General features: G+C 42.8%; 1 protein-coding gene across 3 annotated transcripts in view; it reads right to left on the minus strand.

The window, feature by feature from the left end:
• tbc1d8 (TBC1 domain family member 8) overlaps positions 1-27,961 on the minus strand; it is a 59,873-nt gene that overhangs the window by 28,021 nt on the left and 3,891 nt on the right. For all 3 annotated transcript variants that reach the window (XR_013791381.1, XM_079518329.1, XM_079518330.1), the window contains exons 2-6: positions 21,817-21,927; positions 20,128-20,246; positions 18,163-18,391; positions 16,835-17,075; positions 4,339-4,546 (exon numbers count right to left, since the gene is read on the minus strand). Coding sequence is in view for 2 of the 3 variants with exons in the window: in XM_079518329.1 (XP_079374455.1) it covers positions 4,339-4,546; positions 16,835-17,075; positions 18,163-18,391; positions 20,128-20,246; positions 21,817-21,927 (908 nt within the window). In the remaining variant the exon portion in view is untranslated. The remainder of the gene's footprint in view (positions 1-4,338; positions 4,547-16,834; positions 17,076-18,162; positions 18,392-20,127; positions 20,247-21,816; positions 21,928-27,961) is intronic.

The raw sequence follows: 27,961 nt of genomic DNA on the forward strand, positions 1-27,961 counted from the left end.
TTGAATATATGTTCTTTCAGAGCGGTCCCTGGAACAACATATTTTCAGATGGGGGTCCGCGGTCAAATACAGATAATTCCGGGGTTCCTTGACATGAAAAAGGTTGAGCACCACCGACATAGAAACATGGGTTTTTCAGAAGGATTTAGAAGACTTTTTTTTTTTTTTTAGAATGGTCCTCAGGTCTAAATCGGTTAAAGATGGAGTGCCGTGAGTTTTGTATTTTTTCCAGTGTTTCGTGTGTTTATGAGGTGACAGTACTTCATTAGATCCCTTGGTGTGGTTGTTCTATGCAATGATGTCTTCCGTTTGTATGTAGGGTTTCTTCCTGGAGGCTGAAACCTTGACAGTCAAACGTGCCAATGAAAAAAACAGTGATATGGTGACATCACAATATCATCCCCTCCTCTAACCCCTCCCCCTTTATCATATAAAGCTGTGGGTGCGGCTTCAGTGCAGGTGGATCACCACCCATCAACACCAACCAGGCAAACCAGGCTTCCTAATGAACTGGTGGGCGTGTCCACATAGAAATCACACCCATGTGAAGTGAGGGGCGCTCTTATCATCGTACATCATCATGCATCAATCATCTCATACTGGCCAATCAGAATGCCTGTTGCCACAAATTTATATTATATTTGGCGGACATTTGACCTAATTTCTCCTTTCATTGTCGATGGCAAATATGAGAGGTGTGGTGACAAGATGACGTATATTTTCCCTTCATTGTCAATGGCATTTAATGTTTGTGTTGCGGACATTTTGTGGGGACAAAAGCTGTACGCCCCTCAAAAGAAATCACACCCGTGTGAAGTGAGGGGCGCTAATATATTATAGTCTAACTCATGTTGATTAGGTGATGTAATGGTGATGCAAAACAAACGGTGCCAAAACAAACATTAAACGCCATTAAAAGTGCCAGGGACATTAAGACGAGCTGAATCTAACTATGCACTGATTGCCAGGGACGTTATGACGAGCTAAAAAAAAAGAAAAAAAAATCTATATTTTTGAAAATTCCTCTAATCTGGTGTGCAGGTGATGACATGCACATGACATGCACAATAGAATTACATTTTCTTTCTTTTATTTATAATGGGAATAGTGGCACCCATGACCAAAACTGGTGTCCACCCCCTGGCACTTTTAACAATAAAGACACAATATGACGTAATGAGACACATTATGACCTTTTTCCCTTCGTTGTCAATGCGTTTACAAAACAAACATTGAACTAAAGACAAACATTAAACCTGAATATAGGAGGGGCTAGCGTCCCTCATACATTGTAAAATGACGTTTTTGAGGGGCACTAGGCCCTCCTATATACAGCTTTTTCCCCTCACACGTCAATAGTTGCCATTGACAATGAAAGGAGAAATTAGGTCAAATGTCCGCCAAATATGACGTAAATTTGTGGCAACACAAACATGAAATGCCATTGACAATGAAGGGAAAATGTACGTCATATGTAGACGAGCAAATCGGCGAACCAATCACATTAATTCAGTTGTTCATGACATGATGTATGATGATAAAAGCGCCCATCACTTCACACGAGTGATATTTTGAAACAAATCTTCCTCCTTATATAATAATATTAGTACCTGATGATCATGTTTTAGGGTGGGAAAAAATCACGGCACTCCATCTTTAACTGCCAGGTGAAACAAGTGCTGTCTCCGTTGTGCATCTTTAACTGCCAGGTGAAACAAGTGCTGTCTCCGTTGTGCATCTTTAACTGCCAGGTGAAACAAGTGCTGTCTCCGTTGTGCATCTTTAACTGCCAGGTGAAACAAGTGCTGTCTCCGTTGTGCATCTTTAACTGCCAGGTGAAACAAGTGCTGTCTCCGTTGTGCATCTTTAACTGCCAGGTGAAACAAGTGCTGTCTCCGTTGTGCATCTTTAACTGCCAGGTGAAACAAGTGCTGTCTCCGTTGTGCATCTTTAACTGCCAGGTGAAACAAGTGCTGTCTCCGTTGTGCATCTTTAACTGCCAGGTGAAACAAGTGCTGTCTCCGTTGTGCATCTTTAACTGCCAGGTGAAACAAGTGCTGTCTCCGTTTCCTTTTTTTCTTTTGTTGCCACACTGCCACTCAAGTGACTACTGGCCAAAATCACAGCGCGTCTTTTCTGGGAGTTGTTAGACCCGAATGTCTAGTAGGGCTCCAGGGCTCTAGTACAGAGCCCTGGGGGATCCCAGTATTTTGGGCATGTTATTTAAACATTTCTAAAAGAAAGAGAAAAAAAAAAAAAAAAAAAAAAAGGAAATCCAATGTCACATTGTGAAACATGAGTTTATAGATCCGTTATTTGTGCCGTTTTTGAAAATAGGATTTAAGAGGCTAACAAAACCTGCTGTTTGTACACACAGTACAGTATTATAGTATAGTATTGTGCATTCCTGCATAAATAAGAACAGTGCGTTTACCGTTTACTGATAGCTTGGTTTGTTCAGGTTAATTACATCCCATTTACACAACAAGTGAGGTTTGTATAAACTAGGATATTAACGGACTCAGATTAATCAACGTAATCAATCAGTCTGGCAGCCTGGGAATATGCACCCCTTGTGACTCTTGTTATGTAACATTTGAACAGTGACCTTATCTGAACGTCTGCCAAAGTGCAAACACTGTATATGTACGTGTGTGCGTGTGTGTGTGTGCGTGTGTGTGTGAGAGAGAGAGAGAAAATGCCAGCCATTAGGGCAGGCTAAACTACAGCACTGTATAGGCATACCAGCTGATTCTTATATGATACCATGACAAACCAACAATAGACAGCCATCAGGTCCTCCAGCTCTGCTCTAGTTTGGATTAATTATCTTGTGGTTGCATAAAAAACCCCACAACTCTTGTGTAGAAATGTGTTTGCAAAAGGTAACAAGCACAAGCATCGCACTGCGACGCGTTGTGAGCTTGGAGATTTCATGGCAGCGGTGGCCGAGCGGTTTGCGGAGCGGTCTTGATACCGGAAGGTCGCCAGTTCGTATCCCCGGACCGGCACGTTAAAATGACCACCGCTGAAGTGCCCTTGAGCAAGGCATTGAACCACTACCATGAAATGTTCTATGAGCAGGGCCTGGCTGTAAACAAGTATCTGATGCTTAGTCCAGTTACCCTGGGTAAATATAGTAACTTTGCTTTGGCTGCTTCTGCTAATACATTTATTTTATTTGCCTTTAATGATCAAATATTGAACGTGCAAAACTGGTTTCAGATAAGACACATTTATTTCTAAATCAAAAAGGGAGCGCCTTGGCCATGACCCCTTTTTAGAAAATGTTGTGGCCCAAGTTTGGGTCCGGACCCGCAGGTTGAGAAACGCTGCTGCAGCGTCTTTGTGATACACTTTAACCCTTTAAGACCTGGGATAAGATTCTACAAAATGTCTTCTAAATCATGACAGTTTTCTGAAAAACCCATGTTTCTATAGCCTACAGTGTTTCTGAAACTATTTCATGTCAAGGACCCCAAAAATGATATGTAATTGGCTGCTGACCCCCATCTGAAAATATGTCGTTCCAGGGACCCCCCAGAAGCAAAGATATCGTTCACTGTGAAAGAATAAATATTCTCACACATTTTCACGATTTAACAAAAATAGCAGATCTACAAGCTCTGCTATTTTTCAACATCTAAAGTTTAAAATAATGGTGACACAGATGCGTTCCCCTTCTGAATGGGTTAATCAGCGAGTGGAACAGTCAACACAGGAGCACCATGCAGCACACAAACCATTCAAGGGCGTCTCCATGTGTTTAGCCTTAGTCAGGGTTTCTATTTGTTTTAACAAAATTCACATTCGTGTGAAGTGAGGGGTGCCTGTTAATGTTTGTTTAAAGTGCTCTAAACCAGGGATTCCCAAACAGTGGTGCGCGGCACGGCACCCCTCGTGAACGCTCTCTAGGGGGTGTGTGAAATGGTAATGGCAAAATCAAGACAAGACAACTCACTTTGTCCAGTGTCTACGCTTTGCTGTTGTCATTTTGAGTTAACCAAACTAAAATCCACACGTCAGAAGGTAGGGTGTAACATTAGTAACCAGCGCTAGAGCCTGCTCAGTGCTCAGCATTGAAAAAGCCAGACGTTGGAGTGGCTAGCGCCTCCCAATAACAGAGGGCTGGGAAATATCTAAATTATTATTGATATTGTGATACATGAGACTAGATATCCTATGGGGTGATATTGACAATATATCTATGATATATTGCGATAGCGTTGCCTTTTTGCGATACTGATATTGCGCATGTTCATACCTCGATAACAATACGATAATGGTATATTGTGCAGCCTTAGTGTGTGTGTGTGTGTGTGTGTAGTAGTAGTGTACCTCTGACAGGGGGATGAGCAGCGTGCACTGGCCCTCCTCTCGGCTGGAGAAGCACAGGTATCCGTCGGTGGTGTAGAGGGTCCCCGCGCTGTGCCGCCGGTTGTGGGGCGTCCACACGGAGCAGGACGCCACCTCGTAGAGCTTCTCGCCGCGGGGCAGCCGGAACAGAGCTAGCACGTACTCCCTGAGCGCCTGCTCCTCCAGCACCCTAAATGTATGGGGACAATGGAGCGGGGAAGAGGTTATAGCAGGCAGTCGTACGCTAACAATCGAGGTGGCAGCGGCCTTGGGAATTAAAGACAATCGAGGTGGCAGCGGCCTAGGGAATTAAAGACAATCGAGGTGGCAGCGACCTAGGGAATTAAAGACAATCGAGGTGGCAGCGGCCTGGGGAATTAAAGACAATCGAGGTGGCAGCGGCCTGGGGAATTAAAGACAATCGAGGTGGCAGCGGCCTGGGGAATTAAAGACAATCGAGGTGGCAGCGGCGGTGGAAATTAAAGCAAATATTTTGCCGTCGGGCAGAACTCCACATTTCTTTTTATGTTTAATAATTAGTAATTGTATGCCCTACTACTTCGTCACACTACATGACTACAGTCTCACACAAAAATAGCTAAATTATTTAAGTGTAAGTATAAACCTGCCTCCCCCTGGCCAGCCGAGGCGCCTGATGGAGGGGAAAGGACCTGGTTGGAATAACGTGTTCCTTCCACGCGCTACGTCGAACCGGTCCCCCCCTGTCAGGTGAAAAGAAGCGGCTTGGACTCCTCATGCATTGAAGGAAGCATGAGGTCAGTCCGTTGCCCCCCAGGTTGGCAGAGGAAGTGTAGAGTCCAGGATTACATTAGATAAGTGACATTGGGTGAAAGAAAACTGGTTACAAAATTGTGGGATAAAAAAGAAAGTATAAACCCAGTCTGTGGGTTTTATGAATATTGAACCAATGAAAAGCATTAACAAGAGCTTGTGTAACTACATAGGTTCCATTCGAACACAGGTTCCTTTTTTTTGTTTTTACATTTCCTGAAAAGTAACGGTTTTGGACATGAAACGTGAGGTTTTGACCTGACACTGATGAAACAAAAGGAATCTCACAACTGAAAGGTTTTGTTAGGCCAAGATCCAATCTGTGATTGGTGAAACGGCGTAAAAAGACCCCCCATCTGAAAATATGTTGTTCCAGGGACCCTCCAGAAACAAAGCTTTGAGTTAAAAATGTTCGCTCTGAAAGAATATTATATTCAAAGATTTGAACCACATTTCACGATTTTTCAAAAACAGCAAGCTTGTTACAAGCTTGTTGCCGCGTTATGAGCTTGTAGATCTGCTATTTTTCAATAGCTAAAGTATAACATAATCCGTAAAACACCAAAAGGGGTTCCCTTCCTAAATGGGTTAACAATAGGCACAATATGTAAAACATTGACGTTTTGGTTTGTATCATTCTCATGCCATTCCTGCATACAAACCAACCAAACACAGATCACATATTGAGGCCTACTTTAACCTAATATTCGAGGTCATTAGGATTTTGTGGAAGATGCATTCTATTGCTAGTTTGATCACTTCTAATCTCTCACGACAGATTCTGTCAGCACCACTCACTGCCTTAAACATGTAATGTTATTGTTAATAATAGGAATAAACACAGAAAGGACTAAGAAAAGGGAGGAGCCAAACCAGTGTTTATCCCAGAGGCCAAATTATAAAATGTTTTATTTTACGAATGGGTTGCCAGATTGGACTACTTCAAATACTGTTTAATCTTACAAACAAACAGTATTGCTATTGCAGGGATTGGTTTTACCAGCCACATGGTGCAGCAGTGGTAAAGTCAATGCAGCCAGCCTATGGAAACCAAATGACTTTAGAGAACTTTAATCCATGGGTTGTGTGTGTGTGTGTGTGTGTGTGTGTGTGTGTCTGACCCAGATAGATATTTCGATGGGAAGAATAAGCTGCTCTGGCTGGGGCGATTTCTTTTAAGCAGAAACTAGCTGACATATGCTGTTCTATAGAGCCTAAAGGGAGCCTTTCACTCGCTACAGGGAGCCGGGGAGGGGGAGACTTCTATTCATACTATACTCCAGTTTTGGGTGATAAGGTGACCACCGCGGTGGTTGGGAACATGACGTCACGCCGCGGGTGATAAGCTTGCACGCAACAGTGCAGGTAAAGCCTTGCCAGGGCTATTTCCCTATATTTGAGCATTTTAATTTCCGCTTTCCCGGATGGGGAGGCCGCCATTGTAAAGATTGGCTAATATTAGCAGTAGCTCACACTGTTTGCCTTTCGCCAGATAAAAACCACGGACAGCACTCGTAGTTTCAGAGATACGAGGCACAGAAGATCCTACTTTGACTGGAGCTCTATGGGGGCGGAGCGCAAAAATCCTGGTGCTGGGGGTGACTAAGGCGTTGCCTAGCAACCGGGACAATGTTAAAAGTTGATTTTCGGCTAAACCGTTGCGTATTTGGTGTAAAGCTTTAGGTACTTAGCAGACAATATACCTATAGGGGAGGGTACGAATATGTATGTACTTAGCAATAAAAGAGTTAAAGTAGACTACGTTAGTCCATCGACCCAAGACGGAAAACAACTGTTTGATTGATCATTAAAATGAACTAAACTAAAAATGCACACGACCCACTCATCTGACCACTTAACACGGCAGCCATGTCTTTCTTGCCTTTGTCTTGCTCGCGCACGCGCGCAAGCACGCACGCACACGCGTGTGCGTGGCAGAATGCACTGGAGTCAGAATGCACTGGAGTCAATGAGAGCTCAGTGACCAGCTCATGAACAAACATTATTTATGAACAATTGAGACCTTTTGTAAAGTAATCACTTCTGGAAGATAACAGAAGACATGTAACACATTATTGTCTGCTGTGTTGTTATTTGATGAGTACACTGTGTAATTTTTATAGAGGTATGGTATCTAAAGAGCACAAAGTACCTTTCTGAACGCACCAAGTATCGCGAGACTTCCCACCGTTACCTGTCTGGCAGCCAAATCTCACGATACTTCGGAGCCAGAAACGATACCTGCTGCTGTTTAGATCCTCAGATAAAATGATATACTGTGCACTCTGTGCACATCGAAAAGTAAGTGATTAGAAAACAACCTGAAGTGATTACTTTACAAAAGGTCTCAATTGTTCATGAATAATGTTTGTTATGAGCTGGTCCAGCCGGCTCCATTCACTGCCATGTATTCATTGCACTTCCAGTGTGAGTTTGGCTCCCATGAAAGTGTCCATGAAAGTGTCATGGCGCAGCCCAGTCTCGTGACCACTTCCCTTCCTTCTCAGAGCTTCCTTGCATGTGAGGAGGAACACAGACATTTGGACATGTTGTGTGCCTCTAGGCATAGGTTATGATCAGTAATGCACCACTGACCTATTTCACTGACAGCCACAAGTGCCGTTTCTGCTTGGAACTGATGGAGCTTATGTGGTCGGGCCGAAACCTTGCATCTCCATATTTCAACTTTCTTTTTTTTGTAAATGAATGACGTACATTGTCGAGGGTTGCGAAAACGTAGCAAAAATAGCTGATCTACAAGCTCACAACCTGATGCATTGTGAGCTTGTAGAACATGTTTGTGGTATATGGGTCAATGGGTTTATATATAGCTCTTCGAGCTCACAATATTTGTGAGCTTGAAGATATGCTATTTTTGAAAACCTTTGAAGCTTGTGACTAAATACTAAGTACATTGAATGCATTGGAACACAGGTGTTTATTTTACCAATTCCTGGAATGTTTTGGACATACGAGCCCCCCCCCAACAGCGTCTGTATTCATGGAGACAGTGAATTTCAGACAACCATTAAAAGCTCAGTGTTGAGAGATTGTTGAGAGAGAGAGAGAGAGAGAGTTACTCCAGAGACTATTCTGGTCAATCATAAATAGGCCAGGCAGCTGTTTACTTCCTGTTATGGGGTTGAGGTATTTATTTACATTAAGTTACTAAGAATGGCGGCGGGGGGACGGACACAAATGGCTCCAGTCTTGTATAATAGTGTTTATACATGGAAGAGGTGGATTACTGACTCTCTGGACTCAGATGTAGTAGGCTATAGGGCCGGGCATGTGCTCCCTTTATCCGTTTCAGTTGAGTGAACCATTCAAACATTTTTGGGTCACAGAAAGATTTGTATGGGTTATGAGTATATATATATATATATATATATATATATATATATATATATATATATATATATATATATATATATATATATACACATTTTTATCATTTTGGTAGGAAAAAAAGTAATATTTCTCACAAATTGCAGGCATACTGATCATACCGGTGCACCAACAGACAAGAAACCCCAGAGTACGCAATGGGAGTAGAAGCCGATCACACTGCTTTGCTTGCATTGGCCGAGTGGATGATGGGAAATTTAGATTAAAAAAAAAACTCATGTCAAATATTGATATGCGATTAAACATGCAAATAATTTTGATGAATTAATTAGAAAGCCTCAAAGTTAAAATTTTCAAAATAATTTAAAATATCTCCAAAATGGCTTTGGATCTCCTTAGGATCCCCCAGAATGAAGTTACAAAGAGGTTACAAAAGTCTGGAGCTCTCTGGTGAAGCTGTTGCCCCTGCGACCCGTTTGGAGATGGATGGATGGAAAAGAATTTCTGAATTTTGAAAGAAAAATAAATAAAATCCCCTCCCTCCCCCCCTTAATGTTTAAGAAGTAGTGAAAATAGGCAATATACAAGAGGGCTTGTAGCTCGGCCATTTTGATCATTTCTGAAATAGGGCATACGTTTATTTTTTAATGAATGTCTTTTAATATGATTTTGTACGTTTGGGTCCCAGGGAGACGTTGTAACGTTTGGAAACAAAGCCCTGACGTAGTGGATGCGTGGTGATGCGAGCTCGTTGGGCTACCATCTTCAGCACGTGACACCGCCATAAGACGGAGCATAAATTAATTTTGTAAGAAGTGCAGCAACGTTGGGCGCCCACTAGCCAAGTGGTCCAGGCGCATGCCACATATAGGCTTTGGCCTAAAAGTGCGTTGCGTGTTCGAGTCCCGTTCATGACGACCTTTGCTGCATGTCTCTCCCCTTCTCTCTCTCCCTCTTTCCTGTCTGTCTTCACTTGATACTATCAAAAAAGCCAGAAACAAATCTTAAAAAAGTGCAGCAACGTTGATACGTTTTATTTTGCTTTCGTTTCCTTTTTCTATGCAACAACTCATTTAAATATTAATAAGGTGGGCATAATAAGCTTCGGCTTAAAGGTGTAGTGAAATGAAAAATACGTTTTTCACACTTTTAGACCATCTCCGTGGTCATCATATGAGCATACCTAACAATGGATGCCAAAAAAATGGGAAAATTCTCATTTTTGTGTGTTTTTATATCAAAAGTCCATAACAATATTTTTTTTATTACTTCCTGTAAACGAAAACGTGCTGCGTGATGACGTGTCGAGGCCAACATCGATAAAAGCCAATAAAAATGAAGCTCCCCCGTATCCTCTCCATATGTGCGCATCCGTGCAGCACAGCTGCTATTGATTACAGAAATCCTCCGTTTTTATTCCCATTCCAGATAACATCCAGACAGTGTATTACTCGGTTTCAACTTAATCATCACGCTAAAATATGTATCTGAAAACATTATAGGGTAGAAATAAGCCACATAACAGTAAACTGGTAGAGTTGGCCGTCTATTTCATTTGTAAACAAACACACACCACGCTGCTGCGTATAGCATAGCAACACTCCCTAGCTACCGTCCCATCGCCTGAAGGGATGCGACGCTCTGATTGGTTCAGAAACTTCAGACCGGTGTTTCAACTTGAAACCGTTTGAAACTTCATAATAAAATGTCCACCATTTCCGTTTCACTACACCTTTAAGCCTATACCTTTTCGACCAATTGCAACATGTTAACCTTTATTCTGTATATGCAACTGCTGTGATAAACCATGACTGAGATAAATAAACTAACTAACCAACTAAATTAGTCATAACTGTGAAACCGCGTGTCGAAGCAGAGCGCCCTCCCCTCCCTCCATGACTGACAAACTTAACACAAAGACGGGAGAAAGATGAGTCAGGCTGGCTAACAAGCAGAGAGGTTACCTTTCACCTACAAAAAAAATGCAACACACGGTATAATTTCCCACAGGACACACATACTGTACAACAGTGCCAACTTAAGTGGCTCCTAGCTGCTGTGAAACAGACTTAGATTTATAGCGTACAGACATTGTTACAGTCTCTGCACGTTTTTTCCCCCTCTAAATGCAAAGCAACACCCTTTGCATTATTTTAATCTAGGTTTGTTTTTTTAATGTCTTAAATTTAAAGCACAGTGTGCTTCTGTATTGTATTGTATGTATTATTTACATACATGCAATATGAAAAGATGAGTACAATGGACCAGAATGGAAACAAGGCCCCTGAGTCTGTGTCATCCTGTTAGCATAACCTTTGACTGTACTGCCTGTACTGTTAACAATCATGCTAATAAACTATTCAATCAATCAATCAATGCTGCATGCTTTGTATGAATTATTATTATTAGTATTATTATAACAAAAATCACACCCGTGTGAACTGAGTGGTGTAAGGTCTTATATAGACTGATCAGCTGTGGTCTGACGTAATGTCTGACGTAATGAAATCACACCCGTGTGAACTGGGTGACCATAGCAACCATGCTCATTTTTTGGTACGAACAGACAGACAGACAAACAGACTAACTAACAAAGCCAGTTGTAGGAGTGGTTTACACCACTCAAAAATGGCAATGGACTTTCCCACTCATAGTGTCAAATGGTTTCGGTCCACTAAGTTGATACTATGACATGTTGTGACCTGCCTCCTTTGGCGTCTGGTAGCCCATTTGATTCAACTCCAATTCAATTCGCACACACATTATGCATGTCAGGCAGAAAGCTCTTATCTCCCATTTGTTCCTGTGTATCAGTGGTTTTCAACAATAAAGCACAACCATGAACCTTTCATATCGAGGCCCATTGGTTATTCTGCATTTGAGCCACAGACCACCATTTGATGAGGTTTAGCCTCTCAGACCCAAAACGTAGAATATGTTGTTATCGTTGGTATAGGATTTTGTCCACATTTCCCACGCTGTATTGAATGCTGTATGAAATGAAACCAATTGGACCCATAAGGGTCCATTTGGTTTCATTTTACGCTCTCAAGAGTTAGAAGTTCTATATGGCTCCATTTGGTTGCCAACTCTCCATCATTTAGCTGGGGACCACCTGGAACCCAATCAAGGACCACTGGTGGTCCCCGGACCACTGGTTGAAAACCCCCTACTTGGTCATACTGCAGTGTCACACAAAGGCTTCAAAAGTAGCAGAGCCACAAGCCAGAAACGTTCCGAGCCATGTCGATGTCGATCTCCTACTTTCGCCATTATCGAATTTGAACCCTGAAAAGTCAGTTTTGGACTCACGGGGTTTCCACCCAACAGAGACGATACCTGCCTGCACACAGCCCATTATATACAGAGTCATTCTCACGGTCAAACAGAAATCACAGCAGAAACAAAAACCCATTATGTACCCAATCTCATCTTCCAGTCTCTGCCTCTCTGCAGTTCTACGTGCTGCTATCGAAGTGGCCTATCCATTTAAACGCTGTGGTTTCCGTAGGAAAGGGATGGGCAACTTTGACGATGGAGAGGGCCATTATATTTCCACACTCACTCCAGAGGGCCACATTGCATATTACTGTCGTAGCAAAAATAGCGCCGCACTGCGACACGCTGAGAGCTTGTAGATAGTCTATTTTTGCTATATTTGAATTGTGCAGATTTTTTGTTTTTTTGCCATTTTTGAATTGGAATCCTGAAAAGTAACATTTTTATTTAATTTCAAATGACTTTCAAATGCCTACTTATTATACTTATGTTAACTTTATGAACTAATTACAAATACATTGTCGTCGCTGATGACATCGCGCTTATCAGTCAATCATTGGAATACGCTCAGGCTCTCCTTCAGTCTCTTGAGCAGGCCTCCAACTGTGTTGGTCTTTATCTCAACGAGACGAAAAATGAATACGTAAACATATGCAAATCCAACAATAACCACATTATAAAAACACTTAACACTCCTCTGAAACGGGTTGATGACTATTTGGGTTCATATATATCTTCTTCCCAAAAGGACTTTCAAACTAGGAAGGGTATGGCCTGGTCAGCCTGCAATGACATGTATAAGATCTGGTCATCCCAGCTTAGTAAAAATATTTAGGACGACTGTTGAGCCGATTCTACTCTATGGCTCCGAGACATGGACACTTTCAAAGAAACAAGAGAATCGGTTGGATGGCACTTACACCCGCCTTCTAATGAGAGCGCAAAATCTGTCTTGGAAGAGCCACCCATCGACTAATCTAATATACGGCAACCTAGCCTGTGTTTCTTCACTGGTCCGATCCAGAAGAGCGCAGTTTGCCGGCCACTGCTACAGAGCTGACAATGAGGTTATATCTTCCCTTCTTCTCTGGAGTCCTGCCTCAGGGCGGACCAGAAGTAGAAAGCTGTAGTTCCCTGATGTCATCGCTAGGGACACATGCTTCAGTAGGCAGGAACTGGGGGTGGCAATGAAGGACCGGTGCTTCAGTAGGCAGGAACTGGGGGTGGCAATGAAGGACCGGGAAGTCTGGCGTAGCATTGTGGAATCCATGATCTCGACCGCGGTTGAAATATGATGATGATGACAAATACATTCAACAAAGACAATAGCATTTTAATACTACTCATTAGCCTACTAATTTAGACCAAAGTAATTAAAGTGGGTCATGTTTGGAATTGTAACAGCTGAAATCAATTATATATCAATATTCTGATATTAACCATGCGAGCCACATTAACACAACCGTTGCCGGGATTCCTTCAAAATAGGAGCTCTGGGGTGCCGGAAAGACATGGCCGCTTTTACTCTGAACGCCACGACCCGGAGACAATCTACTAAAAAAAGTTTACTTTACATTGCTAGATTACATTGCTATCGTTTTAATTTATACGATATATGATCCAAAAAGCGTTCATATTTTGCGGGAGAGACGGATGAGGAGCAGAAATGAAGCGCCAGTATATCGATCCGTTCAAAACCACGGAGAGCACCCTGGATTAGGAGAGACGAGTCATTCTTTCCGCCACGCGCTAACAGCTAAGTCAACGGTAAGCTAATTTGAGTGCAGAGCGTAGCATACGGTAGCCGAAAGGCGAACTGACAAATAAAAAAAAACAGAACAGAATGTGTTAAGTGAAGGCTGTATGTGGCCCCCGGGCCGCCAGTTGCCAATGCACGAGGAGTCCACAACCCTCCTTTCAGACCGATAAAGATAGATACAGATAGTAGATAAAGTACCATCTTACAGTGAGCATTAGTAAGTAGTGGAACCAATTAGATGAAGATACGTTGAAGATGGGCCCGAAGTGCTCTTAACAATCGTCGTCATTGTTGTGGTCTAAACTGTGTACATCACGCAGTATGCACTCTTCCGATTCCACAAACACTTAAAAAACCTTTATTGTCTCATAGAGAGACAGTGTAATTGGCCGCAGCATTCTACCCACGTCGTCCCTTCATGTCCCGAGGGTGGCTGTCTGCTGACAACACGTCTTTATGACCTCATCACGGTCACATGGTATACGTTGTGTGTTTGAACAGTGCTGTAGACGTCCCAGAGCAGTAGCTTCTAAAACGAGACTCCGTGCAAACAACACACCTCGCCACGTGTGCAACATTATAACACAATCAGTCATGTCGGCGACCCCCCAAAAAATGCAGAAAAGAAACAAAACACTGCTCATGTGCCAGTAGACTTGGAGGTGTTGGGAGTATTATGAAAAAATAAAGGGAGGCTCCGCACACTCAATCCGTGCAAACTCTTGCAGGCATTGTCAGCGACCCCCAAATTCATTTGTGTTTGGCCACAGAACTCCCATCTGAAAAGATTCTGTGCCAGGGACCCCCATGAGAGAAGATTTGTAAAAATCTTTCCCCCATTGGTTCAAAATCTTTCCAATCGTTTCAAAATAGCAGATCTAACAGCTCAAGATTGTAGATTTGGCTTTGTTCGAATTGCCAGATTTCTTAATTGGGCTAAAGAAAAATAAAGAAATAAAAAAGGAGGACCCCTGGGGGTTCCCAGGCCCCACTTTGAGAACCACTGATGTGGTGCACGCATAAAATCGCACATTTCCCTAAATTAACCATTTGAACCCCATTTAATATTTTGGCGTACGACGCTGTACAACAATAGCCTACAACCAAAAGTTTGTCAGCAATTCTTTTTAAACAATCAACGCCAGGTTGATAGTGGTAAAAACAATATTATACAAATGGAAATGTACGTTCCCACTCACGTTTACAATGTAACGTCTCATCGTCTAAAATGGTTTCAGGCCGCCATGTTCACACATCAACCACAATTTTAAATAACATGTTGTGACTTGCCTCCAGTCCATTGGTGTCTATGGTAGATGTTTTAGCTAAATTCCAAGAATGTATACCATTTGTTAGTAGTTGCCTGTCACGTCTATCGTTTTCTGTCAAGATTCTGACCAGTGAGGACAACTTTTGTATCAACAATTCAACATCACAGTGCATTTTCAATGCTCACGTTAAAAATGACTCTCTAAAAAAATCATTCCCAATCTGGCCAGCCGGCAATCAAAGCAGTGCCGATACCTTGCCTACAATGTCTACCTCTCAGCTTTCCTACAGTCTAGCGCAGGTTTGGGCAACTTTGACGATGGCCACTATATTTCCACACTCACTCCAGAGGGGCCACATTGCTAGCAAAAATAGCAGATCTACAAGCTCAAAACGCGTCGCAGTGCGACTCGTTTTGAGCTTGTAGATCTGCAATTTTTGCTATATTCGAATTGAAATCTTGAATAATTTTTTTGCTATTTTTGAATTGGAATCCTGAAAATTAACATTCTTATGTAATTTCAAATGCCTTTAATTATACTTGTGTTGAAGCAATGAGCTACTAATTTAGACTGAAGTAATTAAAGCGGGTCATGTTTGCATGTTGTGGAATTGTAAACAGCTGAAACCAATCAGTATTCTGACATTAACCTGAGGGCCACATTAAGTGAAGGTGGGGGACGCATGTGGCCCCCGGGCCGCCAGTTGCCCATGTATGGTCTAGCGGCTAGCCTATCTCAAGGGACAAAATGCTATTGCTAAGAGGAGTGGGCTGCACTCAGTACTAAGCTCGTTCCCAGCAATTTCTCATCTCACAAGGAGAAAAGCTAGGAAATGAATTGCAGCCCCAAAGTGTCCATAGGGCGGAACTTCCATTCTATGTACTGTACTTCCGCCAGTGGCTGTTTTTTTTGACCAAACAGTATTCATGCGTTGACACAGCATTAAAATAACTTCCTTCGACTGCACTTCCTGTACTTCAGCTTAACCCATTTATGCCTGACGTCGAAATAAAAAAAAAAGTCTTCTGAAAGAATATATATTCAAAGATTTGTGCCGCATTTTCACGTTTTTTCAAAAATAGCAGACCTACAAGCTCGTAGCGCGCCACTCGGTGGCGCGCTATGAGCTTGTAGATCTGCTATTTTTCAATAGCTAAAGTATTACATAATGCTTAGTTAAAACACCAAAAGGGGTTCCCGCCCAGAATGGGTTAAGACACTTTCAGAAGCAGTTCTCGTCTCTGGTACAAAACATTTTCGGGTATTTTCTGTCTTTGTATTCATATATTAAAATTATTACTGTATATGAATGACTATCTGTTGAGTATTGCGTTCTGTATCTCGGCTACATTGAAAATGATTGCCTGACCCTAAACTGTACTCCGAGTACAAATAAAGGTTATGATGATGATGATAAGCATTTTACAAAATGTACTGTGGATTCAGGTTGTTCGATGTTTTGGGAGCCGTTTGGGAGACGTATCGTTTACACTACAGTGATATATTTTTATATCTCCTAGCTAGCACAAATCTCAGTGCAGGAACCGAAGATGGGACGTCTAAATCCGTGGTTCTCAACCAGTGGTCCGGGGACCACCAGTGGTCCTTGATGATGGGATTCGAGTTGGTAACCAAATGGACCCTTATTAGATCTCTTGAGTGATCTATTTATTGAGTGAGTGTAAAATTAAATAAAAAATTTACCCTTGAGGGAAAAATGTCCACAATTCATTTTATGCTCTTAAGAGTAAAGTTATGGTTAAACATCTGCATTAATTCATTTACAATAAGTCTACATAAAAGTCTTGGTCTGAGAGGCTAATGGTGGTCCATATATATGAAAAGCTTTGAAAACCACTGGTCAAAATATTCATTTTTCAAGCTCCCAAGACAACATTGTCCTCTGAACAACATCTATTTATCAAAATCTACTATACTCGTGGGGACAAGTAATACACACGCGCACACGCACACAGCCTCACTCACCCACCCACACACCCTGACCTCTTAGTAATGCACGGAACCTGACCTCTTAGTAATGCGTGTGGGTTGCTGCAGGATATAGTCCAGCTCCAGCCCTTCGCTTTCCAGCAGCCTTCGGAGGGCGATGTCAGCCAGCTGACCTATGACCCCGAAGGCCTCGTCCAGGCTCAGGAACATGGAGAAGTCCCTCTGGCGCTGCCTGGTGCTGACCCGAACCACCTCCGTCATCAGGCCCGCTGACACGCGCTCCACGCGAGTCACCTCCGCCCAGGGGACCACGAACTTGACTGCAGGAAGAGAACGTACTTCATGTTTACATACATACATGCTGTACTTTAACTGGCATGCTGGCCAGAGCACATATTAACCACTTTCAACTCGACGTCAACATTTTGGGCATGTTGAACAAGCAAAACAAGCTCAACCAATGGGCTTGACTCAAAGGCTTGCACATGGAGGCAGTAGGAGTATGCACCAGCTGAGCAAGTTTCTTTGAAACGAGCACTGGGCAGTGTCCAGACATAATATAGCTCAATGATATGGTCAACTTTATGCAGCCTGTTGTGTTGTGTCGTTTTTAACCTGAACCGGAAAACACACGTTTTCGTGCCCCTATATCGTGTGTCACTGTATACATTAGAGGTGCTCCGATCGATCAGCCACCGATCGGTGATCGGCCGATATTCACTCCAAATGACTCGATTGGTGATTCGCAATTTATCTGGAGAAACCGATCTTTTATACAATTTAAGTGGTATAAAAGTAAATCCGATATATAGTATACCGGGAATATCGTTTTGTATCTTTGTGACAGGGCTAAACATTCTCCCCTTCCTCCTCCCCCCACACACACACGGGAACAGTTTGACGTGGTTTTCTGACATAATAATTTTGGAAATATTAAAGTTTTCCCCTTATGCACAAGATCGCCATTGGCCGATCATGAGAAAAACAATCGGTGATCGGTCCCAAAAAAACCAACGTGATCGGAGCACCTCTAGTATACATTGGCTGGGGACCCATTCAGGACGGGAACCCCTTTTGGTGTTTTAAGCATTGTTATACTTTAGCTATTGATAAATAGCAGATCTACGAGCTTGTAGATCTTCTATTTGTGAAAAGTCGTGGAAAATGTGGCGCTTTGAATATGTATTCTTTCAGAGCGAATGTTTTGAACTCAAATATTTGCTTCTGGGGGGTCCCTGGAACAACATATTTTTAGATGGGGGTCTGCGGCCAAATACAGATAATTATGGGGGTCCTTGACATGAAAAAGGTTGAGCACCACTGACATAGAAACATAGGGTTTTTCAGAAAACTGTTCTTTTTTAATTTTAATCCGCCTCAGGTCTAAATGGGTTAAGGTGGACGGACCTTCTTTGCCCAGCAGGAAGGAGTAGAAGGCCATGTGGTTGATGCTGAGGTAGAGGAAGCCCTGGCGAGGCACGCGGCCCTTCCAGCAGCAGCACGAGTAGTGGGTGACCAGCTTCTCCGACGGCGGGAGGCCAAAGTGACGCTCGAACTTCAGCAGCGCCTCCCGGAACTTCTCCGGGTCTTCCTCCTGGGCGGCCAGGCGTCCCCCGGTCTCCTCCGCTATCAGACCCTTTTGGAGGGGAGGAGTGCGGAAAAACATTGGGATGGATGGTGAGCAGAGAAGAGGAGAGGAGACAGGATAAACAAGTGAAATTGGAACTGATGGAAAAGCTCATAGCTCATAGCTCATAGCTCAAAGCTCATAGCTAACTATGAGCTTGTAGGTCTGCCATTTTTGAAAAATCGTGAAAATATAGTGCAAATCTTTGAATATATATTCTTTCAGAGCGAACGTTTTGAACACAAATCTTTGCTTCTGGGGGGTCCCGGGAAGTACATATTTTCAGATGGGGGTCGGCGGTCAATTACATATATTTTTGGGGATCCTTGATATGAAAATGTATGAGAACGAAATGACATAGAAACATGGATTTTTCAAGAAAACTGTCAGGATTTAGAAGGCATTTGTACGTAGAATCGTCCTCAGGTCTAAATGGGTTAAGCTGATAAATGATTGATAATCATGGAGTTCTCTCTCCTTATTGGATAGAACATGGTATTCCGACCTGAAAATTCATTTTCTGATTACTAAAAAAGCTGGAGACACGGGGAGACCCCTGGCTACTGAACAAACACTCTATCTATAGCAATGTTTACAATTAAAAATCACACCCGTGTGAAGAGAGGGGCGCCCTTATCATCATACATCATCTCATTTCGGCCAATCGCAATTTGCGTCCTCAACTTCGTCTTCAATGTTTGTGTTCACACAAACACTCAAAACTGGCCATTCATTGTCAATGGCATTCAATGTGTGCGTTAGTTAGTTAATGTGATTGTTTCACTAAGATTAATGTTTTACATCCCACAGGAGGTGCCATCACTGAATTCACTGTGTTAACACAATCAGCACCGGGATTTCTTTCAAAATAGAAGCTCGGGTGCCGGGAAGATATGGCCGTTTTTACTCTGTAAAAAAACCGGGAGACATATTTTTGCTTGCTTACCTCGCTAAGATTACGATGAAGTCACTGATGATCGCTCGCTTCATATTTTGAACGAGAGGCATGTTGAAGTCAGAAATGAAGAGCTTAGTATATCCATCTGGTCAAAACCACGGAGAGCTCCTTAGATTACGCGCGCCGAGCCTTTCTTTGTGAACGGTAAACAGGGAAGTGAACGACAACGCGCATGCGCGAAAGAGCAAGGAGTATGGTGCAGAAGGAGAGGCCAAAAATTCAGAATATTTTCCTCTCGTTTGATATCAATGAAAATGCGCTAGGACGTGTGTCCCGTCAGTTGGATTAGTTATGACGTTCCCACACGTCGTACGGTCTAAATGGGATAACATTTTGAAGAGCTATATTCAAATAATAATCATTGCTATAGACAGTTTGTTCAGTTAGTAAGTAACAGAAAATAAATGTTCAATGTTTTCACCATCTCTAGCAATGATTGCTATGGGAATACCGAGCTATCACGTATTCTAATATCACTTAACACCACCTTTAACCACATGAACCCTATCGTCTCTACTGTGGGGACGAACATTCTGCGGCTATTTTGCGGCTATTCCCCGCGAAGATATTGGGTGTAGACGGAAAAGGAGGCGTCTAAGTATTAGACCACCGAGAGTAGAGGGTTTAAAACCTCTTGAGCCCCAATCCCCCGCCGGCGGGGGCAGAGGCTTTCCACCTCATGAACAGCTCTCAGCGGGTAAATGGGGCTGGTCAAGGTCTTAGGTTCCAACTCCGATATTTTTGATTTTCCCCTGGGGTTTAAGAGGTTAAGAGTGGTTAAACATACTTTGACTTTGCCTTTGACGAAGCTGGCGACATCCTCCTTGTTCTCGAACACGGACAGTGAGTGGAGCAGGTGGTGTAGCAGCCAATCCCAATGCTTGTTCACTTCCTGTATGGCAGCCCCTGAGGGACAAAACAACAACACAACAACAGAGGACAGAACTTTTACCATTGTTGACTGGGAAAGACTATATCGTTCTACCTTTAAAACCGGGAAAAGCATCAGTGTCATTTTAGATTTTTTTCCTGAAAACTTAGGTTAGGATTTGGAAGATGTTTTCTTTCTAAATCAGCCTCAGGTCAAAATGGATTAAGGGGTATTTCACTTTAATAATAATAATAATCTTTATTTATAGAGCACCTTTCAGACACAAGTGTAGTTCAAAGTGCTTTACATACAGTAAATAGAAAAATTCACATAAATGCAAAAAAATAGAACAAGGGTAAAAACAAAAGTAATAGCTTCAAATCTGGTCAGTAGAATTCATTGAAATTAAGAGTAAATTTAAGATAAGGAATCATGAAGGATAAGGAAATCAGTTAAAGGCGAGGTCATAGTAGTGGGGTTTTAGCCGCTTCTTAAAGTCATCAACTGAGGTTGCCAGTCTGATATGGAGAGGAAGAGAGTTCCACACCCTAGGTACCCTTTAAAACACTTCTTGGGTCATTTTAACATCTAATCTGGCTTTCGTGTGCACCCCAGACAGTTTTTAAGTTGCTTGATTCAATAATTACATATTTGATATTCGGTTAATCAGAAATGTTCCACTCCTATTTGTAGGAGTGTTCCAGTTTAATGATGCAGGTTTTATATCTCTGTCTGCATACGACTAACTTCCTAACTTTTCTGCTCCATTGCCTTCTGCCGTTACTGCTTTTTACCTTACTTACACAGTATTCTTTAAGGTTTTGTGCTTATACTGTACACATGTGTCATCAATATTTAAAAGGGATATTTCCCATAACTTAAAACCTCATTTTAACCACGACAGATTCATTGAAAACCTTGGTGCTAGTGTTTTTGATGAATTGAACAAGGTGGACCCTCTTGTAAACAAGTGTAATTCTTAATTGGGTCGTCCACTCACAGTTAACAGTCTTTGTATTGAGTTTGTGCTTGAAATGTACTGTAATTCTGCAAACTGTTAAAAAAAAATCAATCAATCAATCAATCAATTGTCTAGTACTGTCCTAATGTGTGAGGGAAAGTGAAGTATCCCCTTAACCTCTTTCAAACTGGGTTCTCTAATGATTTATGTTTTTCAAAAACACACTGTTGCAGCTCTACTGTACAAGCTGAGAAGCTCACAATGTTTGTTAACTGTCAACAGTTAAAATGGAGTTTGGCAGAGGGAGTGTAGAGATTACATTAGATAATTGACACTGGGTGAAAACATGGGTTACAAAATTGTGGGATAAAAAAATATGGAACCCATATTATATAGGAATATAAAGTTGTGTGAACTTGTGTCTGATCAAATCAATATAAAATTGATTTGAAATATTGAACCCGAGTTGCACACAAAAGTAGGTAAAATTACTCCAGAAGTGTTTTAAAGTGAAATATCCCTTTAACTAAATGCATGTGGGGGTGGGTGGGTGGTCAGTGGTTAATGGAGAGGAACTACAGAATACGAAACAAAAGAAAACAGAACAGATGTTTTGTGTCAGCCTTGGACGGCGTTAGCCTCACCGCTAGCGATGACCCAGCTAATCTGGGAGCCAGGGACCTGGAGGAGGATTCGGAAGGGTGTGACCCTGGCGTTGGAGTCCAGCACCGTGTCCAGCGCGCCCACCAGGAGACCTGAATGAATCAACACGACAGGGGGACAAAACACAATGGCAGGAGCTCAGTCTGCTGTTGTCACATCTTCTAAAGCAGTGGCTTTACTTTCAACCCTTTTCCTATCAAGATCCAGCCATTAATTATTCGGCATTTGAGCCACGGACTACCCAAAGTGTAAGAATATAATAATATAGCTGACCAGTACAACCGCAGTCTTATACTGTTGACCACTGAGCAGAGCAACTACACGGGAGCAGTAGCGGGTTCTGTGCCTTCTGTGTTGGCCCACCCAGATTTCTTTCCCTGCCGGTCTGCGGGACCGAACCTGGGTCGCTATCGGTCACAATTTACAAACACCCTCTTCATTTTCCCAATAGGAAAAAGGATCTGCTACTTTGTGCCGTGGCACAGTAGGGACTGAGCTGTCCAGAAGTCGCATCACGACACGTTGTGAGACTGCAGATCGGCTATTTTCACTAATTTTGTATAACATAGGGCACTATGTAACTTCTTGTTTTGTTAAGAGTAGCCAATTATGTTTTACCCAATTTAGGACCTGCCAATTGAAACTCATTGGCAGGTCCTAAATTGTTTCTACTTCATACTTTACACAATTTACATTTGATGTATGCTGTGTTTTTGCAGTTGCACTCAAGCTCATCTTTAGTCGAGTGTCTCACAAACGCAAAATGTGAAACTAACAGACTCATTGAGTGCAGGGAGTCATCTTGAGTCACAAAATCAATAGTGTTCACATGTAGCCACAACACTGGAGTCTATTATTATCATATCAGCTCTCTGACAGAGCACAGAGAAGAAAGACATTTCACAGCCTGATGTTAGAGAGGCAGGGGTTGAACTTCACCTTCTTAGAACTGGGAGATCGGGTGGCATTATTTCGAGTCTGGTCCGAGCCATGTAAATTATGACTGATTTGATTTGCAAGATGCCTCATCTCTTTTAACACATTTTGTGCCCAAAACGTCTGTGGACGTCCTGGGTATTACCGCACGTGCATAGCCCAAGACGTCTGTGGACGTCTTTCAAAAAAACACATGGTGCCAAAGTTTGTGTTTGCCATTGAGAATGCATTTGGCGTTTAAATTAAATAACTCAGAAACTATAAAACATTTCAAAGTAAAAAGTTCCAGCATGTGTCTCCACAGTCAGCTGAATTATAAAAAATGTGAATGGATTTTCTAGGTGAAAGTGATTTTGGGCAGTATTGCGTGGGCTCTCAATGTGTTAAAGGACAACTTTAGTTTTTTTCAACCAAGGTTCATGTTTTAGGTTGTTGTTAGAGAAATTAAAAGATGAGTGTTAATTTCTTTTCATTTGTTGCTTTCTTTCGTTTTAGGGATTTTAGCTGTTTTTGACAGGGGGGCGGGGGAATTCGAGCAAGGGGCTAAATATGTATTCTTTTACCAAATTTTATAGCGATTTATTTTTTTTATTATTTACTATAGTCCTACTAGACCCCAAGAAATTACATCTGGCCACAAAATATCACGAGATCTACTGAATGTGTCAAACTGACATATTGAGCCTATGACAGTGTGGCTTCCCCCCAGTAGGCCTCCTTCACATTCAGTATAGATCCTGTGATCTTTTGTGGCCAGATGTAATTTCCTGAGGTCTAGTAGGACTATAGTAAATAATAAAAAAAAGAAATCGCCATAATATTTTGTAAAAGAATACATATTTAGCCCCATGCTCGAATGCCCCCGCCCCCCTGTCAAAAACAACTAAAATCCCTAAAACGAAAGAAAGCAGCAAATGAAAACAAAATAACACTCATCTTTTACTTTCTCTAATAGCAAACTAAAACCTGAACCTTGGTTGAAAAAAACTAAAGTTGTCCGTTAATTATGAATCTAAAATGATCATAGTGGGTCGTGATTTGTCCGACAACAACATGTACAGTGTAGTTATTGACCGGGTCCCCCAGAGTTCTATACTAGCCCTCCTACTTTCCCCTCTATACTAGCAAACCTCCAAACAAAACAATTTGCTTGGAGGCAATTTCTGCCTCCCGGAATATGGATGTTAGAGTTAATATGGTTCGTAGTAAAGGCACTTCAGAATCACATGTAGCCCTGAACGATCAACAGTCAACACCACATGAGCACCAGCAGCAAGCCTATCAATCACTGTGTACCTATCAGCGATTCCAACAGACTGTCGATGATCCATCTCCAAGAAAATAGAGTCACTGCCAGCTCTGTGGCTGTTACAATCCTAGTCTAGGGAATAATGCATTGTGACATAAAGGGACATGATTTTAAACATTAACAGAAAGACTTGACATATATGGCGCAAATCAATACATAATCTAAATCACAATGAATGACAGAACCATTGTAGAGGACATCAGACAGGGCAGAAACAGAGAGAAGGGGAGGGGTGATTTTCTCGGACTAATCTAGTCGAGTCTCATTTAAAAACAGCAGTTAGTTAATGTGAAATTGGGCATGACAAATAAAAGATACTCCAGCGACCAATTTAGCATAAATTGACTACAGAGAAGAGATGGTTTTATTAACCAAACAAACACTGCAAGGAATCTGCCCAAAGTCATGGAACAAATGCAAACGGCCCAAACATGCACACAAAGACACAATGGGCACATGTGCGCATGCAAACCCACACCTCTGCAAAAATACAAATCGCATAATAACCTCCCTTCCCAGAGCCAGCTCTCATCATGCTTGCCTTTATGTCTTTCAGCCACCAACTAATAAGCGTCACGCTTTTCCACTTGAGCAAAGACTTGCAGCACAACTTAGTTGCAGCACACTCAGCCCCGTTGTTCACTATATCCTAAATACATGTCCTCAGTCTCCAGACCATGTCTGGCCATCATGTCCATTATGAACATTTCAAGAAGCCTGTAGAAAAACAGGCCATCTTTATTGTCTTCCAGAGAGCTTTACCTGAGACGGCAGGCTGAATCGGAAGGTTCCCGGTTCTATCCCCGGCTCCCCACTGTCTCTGGAACACTGTTGAAGTGTCCATGAGCAAGACACTGAACTCCTACGAGTCTTCTGTCTTGCTCTGAACCTGAACCCATTAGTGAATGTGTAAAACAGACTGAAAGTCTAGTATACACACCAGAGGCACTTATTTGTGCGACCCAGACACTTTTGAACTGCTGTTTATATCATGATGAGTATTAGAAGTTCATCATGATATAAACAGCAGTTCAAAAGTATTAGAAGTTAGAACATAATCCTGGTCTCTAAACTGCCTCCCCCTGGCCAGCCGGGGCGCCTGATGGAGTGGAAAGGAACTGGTTGGAATAACGTGTTCCTTCCACGCGCTACGTCCAACCAGGGAAACTCCCCTGTTAGGTGTAAAGGTTGGCAGAGGGTGTGTAGAGCCCAGGATCACATTAGATAATAGACACAGGTGAACAATGGGTTACAAAATCGTGGGATAAAAAATATATAAAAAAAAAAAAAAGAGAAGTTAGAACATGAATTTATTTTTGTTTTAGAGTAGCTAATATGTTTTATACAGTCTCCAGTCTAGTTGTTATGCCAGCTGATTCCTTCCCACACACACACGCACACACATTTCTGTGTGTTGTCAGGGAGAATGCAGAGCAGCTCCCTGCTGACAGCTGCCTCCCCGGCCCGAAAGGGTACATGCATAGAGTTATATAAAATAGAGACGTCACCGGATTTCTCCTCCCATCCACTTGCATCGAGTTGCTCACCCAGTGCATGATGCGATTTCACCCCTTCTTCCGGGAATGGAACAGAGTGCATTTTGGGATGCATTTGGGCCAAACACATGAACGAGTCAGTACCGTGTGTGCGTGCACTGCGAGTGAGTCATGGGCGAGCGTCGCCGTTGTTGTGTATTGGCTCGGCCGCCTTGGCACGTCCATGTGATTGAACCAAATGCCGCTCGAGCTGCAGTACCTACTTTCGGCCACCATGTATTTTTCGCTTCAGTGTTTCCTCTCGGTGACGTCTCTATTAATATATACTCTAAGGGTACATGTCCATCTATGTGTTGTGATAAATATCACCCTCCCCACCCGGCCGGCGGCTTTTCTGTTTTCTCCCCCAAGTTACGGGCCAGTCGTGTTCGTTCGTACAGACGCTCAACAAAGCCGGATGATGCACCGCGATGGATTCGAAGCCCGCCAAGACTTCACGTTGGTGGGCAGGTACTTAAAAGGATTCTAACCCTGCCTAGGCAGGTACTTAAAAGGATTCTAACCATGCCTAGGCAGGTACTTAAAAGGATTCTAACCCTGCCTAGACTCCACGTGGTGGGCACATGGCAGGTAATTTACCACTGTGCCACGCGCCAATTTTTGTATTTCGGGACGATGCTGCTGGTTCTTCCGAGTTCATACACTCTGAATCAACCTGTATGAATGGAGCATGCAAAATATTCGCCGGCAATCATTTAACCTTCATCATCCTCTATCATTTTAGTCATCCGGCCCCCCTGTGAGTAAAAGCCTTGGAGTCAGATCACTATCAATCCGTGTTGTGTTTAGCATTCCCATTTCCACCTTTCCACAAGTACACCAACACAGGGGTTGACACTAAGGTCTCAGAGGCAAGTGCCTCTGAGACAGGTACAGGTCATGTTCTACTTTGGCCATGTCTTGCGACCCCCGCTCCACACCTTCCACACCCAATACAAATTGACCGCTACAATAGGCTTAATAATAGAGAAAATGCATCATAAATAAACCAGATATAATCATTAAGGAATGTTTATGCATGTGCTATGTGTACTATGTAAACTCTGAAATTTATTTTTCAGCCATGCAGTTGAAAAAAATAAAATAATAATAATAATATGGGGACCCCCCCCAAAATAATATTGGCGACCCCCCAAGAGTTCTCAACCTGGGCCCAAGGGGTCGCAACCCCCAGGTTGAGAACCCCTGCTCACAGGTATAATCACAAACACAAACACACACACACACGGTTCTGTCCCGCAGCCCGTTCCACACCACATCTGAAGTCTGCCAACCCGACGACAACACAAAGCTCCCCGTCTCCCACCCTGCAAACCACTCCACCGCACAGTACCATAAACTATCCAGAAAGGCAAGGCAGTCTTTAGAAATCATTGTGCTCACTAGCTTATACAGGGACATTGTTGGGGCTATCACTGTGGAGATGTTGACACTAAATCTGCCGCCCCCCTCCCCATCAGCCAACTAGAATGGCTTCACAACAGTCTGGAAGAAAAGTGCAAGATTGAAGAAAGAATAAAGTGCAGCTAAGGAATTTGGCTCCGTGCCTACAGTAAGGGTTCGTCTCATTCAACTAGGGATGCACCAAATGAGAAATTCTTGGCCGAAACTATTGGTAACCCCGGTTCTTTTACTATATGGTTTCGGGCTCTTAAAACCAACCGAACCGAATAGAGCGGCGAAGTCCTGACGTCACTCTCTCATCCCCTCGATTTCCCTGGTTCACGGAAGTCATTTCTCTATGGAGAATAACATGGGCTCGTCTTAAAATCTTCTCATATAAGCATTGTGGTCCAAAAATAAACAAGCCGTCTCTGCTTATTGTCAGGGAGGTGTCTCTGTATGGTTTACGACCGTTAGTGACTCATATGATACAGTCTGCTTCTAGCGAAAATGTAACAGCAGCAGTAACAATAGCGTCAGTAGATTCCATATGAGTGTAACGGCCGGGATGACATGTTTATTTTTCAAACACCGTTCTTATATGAGGCGATCTAAAATCCCCCTATGGGGATTACAATGCAAATAAAATCACACCCGTGTGAAGTGAGTGGTGCAACTCCCTGTGGGTGTGGGGGGAGGAAGTTCCAGACCCACAGGAACCCATGGTGCCGGCTCGATTCCGGTGAGCCACCCCGTGTCCGAAACGGTTGAGAAATGACAGAGTTACCGTGTGGGGGTCCCTCTACTGTACTGTACTGTACTGTCACTGACTGTACTGACCCACAGGAACGCAGCCAGGCTGCCGGCCCGATTCCGGCGAGCCGCCCCACGTCCGAAACGGTTGAGAAATGACAGAGTTACCGTGTGGGGGTCCCTCTACTG

This window comes from Electrona antarctica, assembly GCF_951216825.1.
Source record: "Electrona antarctica genome assembly, chromosome: 13".
Taxonomy (NCBI): Eukaryota; Metazoa; Chordata; class Actinopteri; order Myctophiformes; family Myctophidae; genus Electrona; species Electrona antarctica.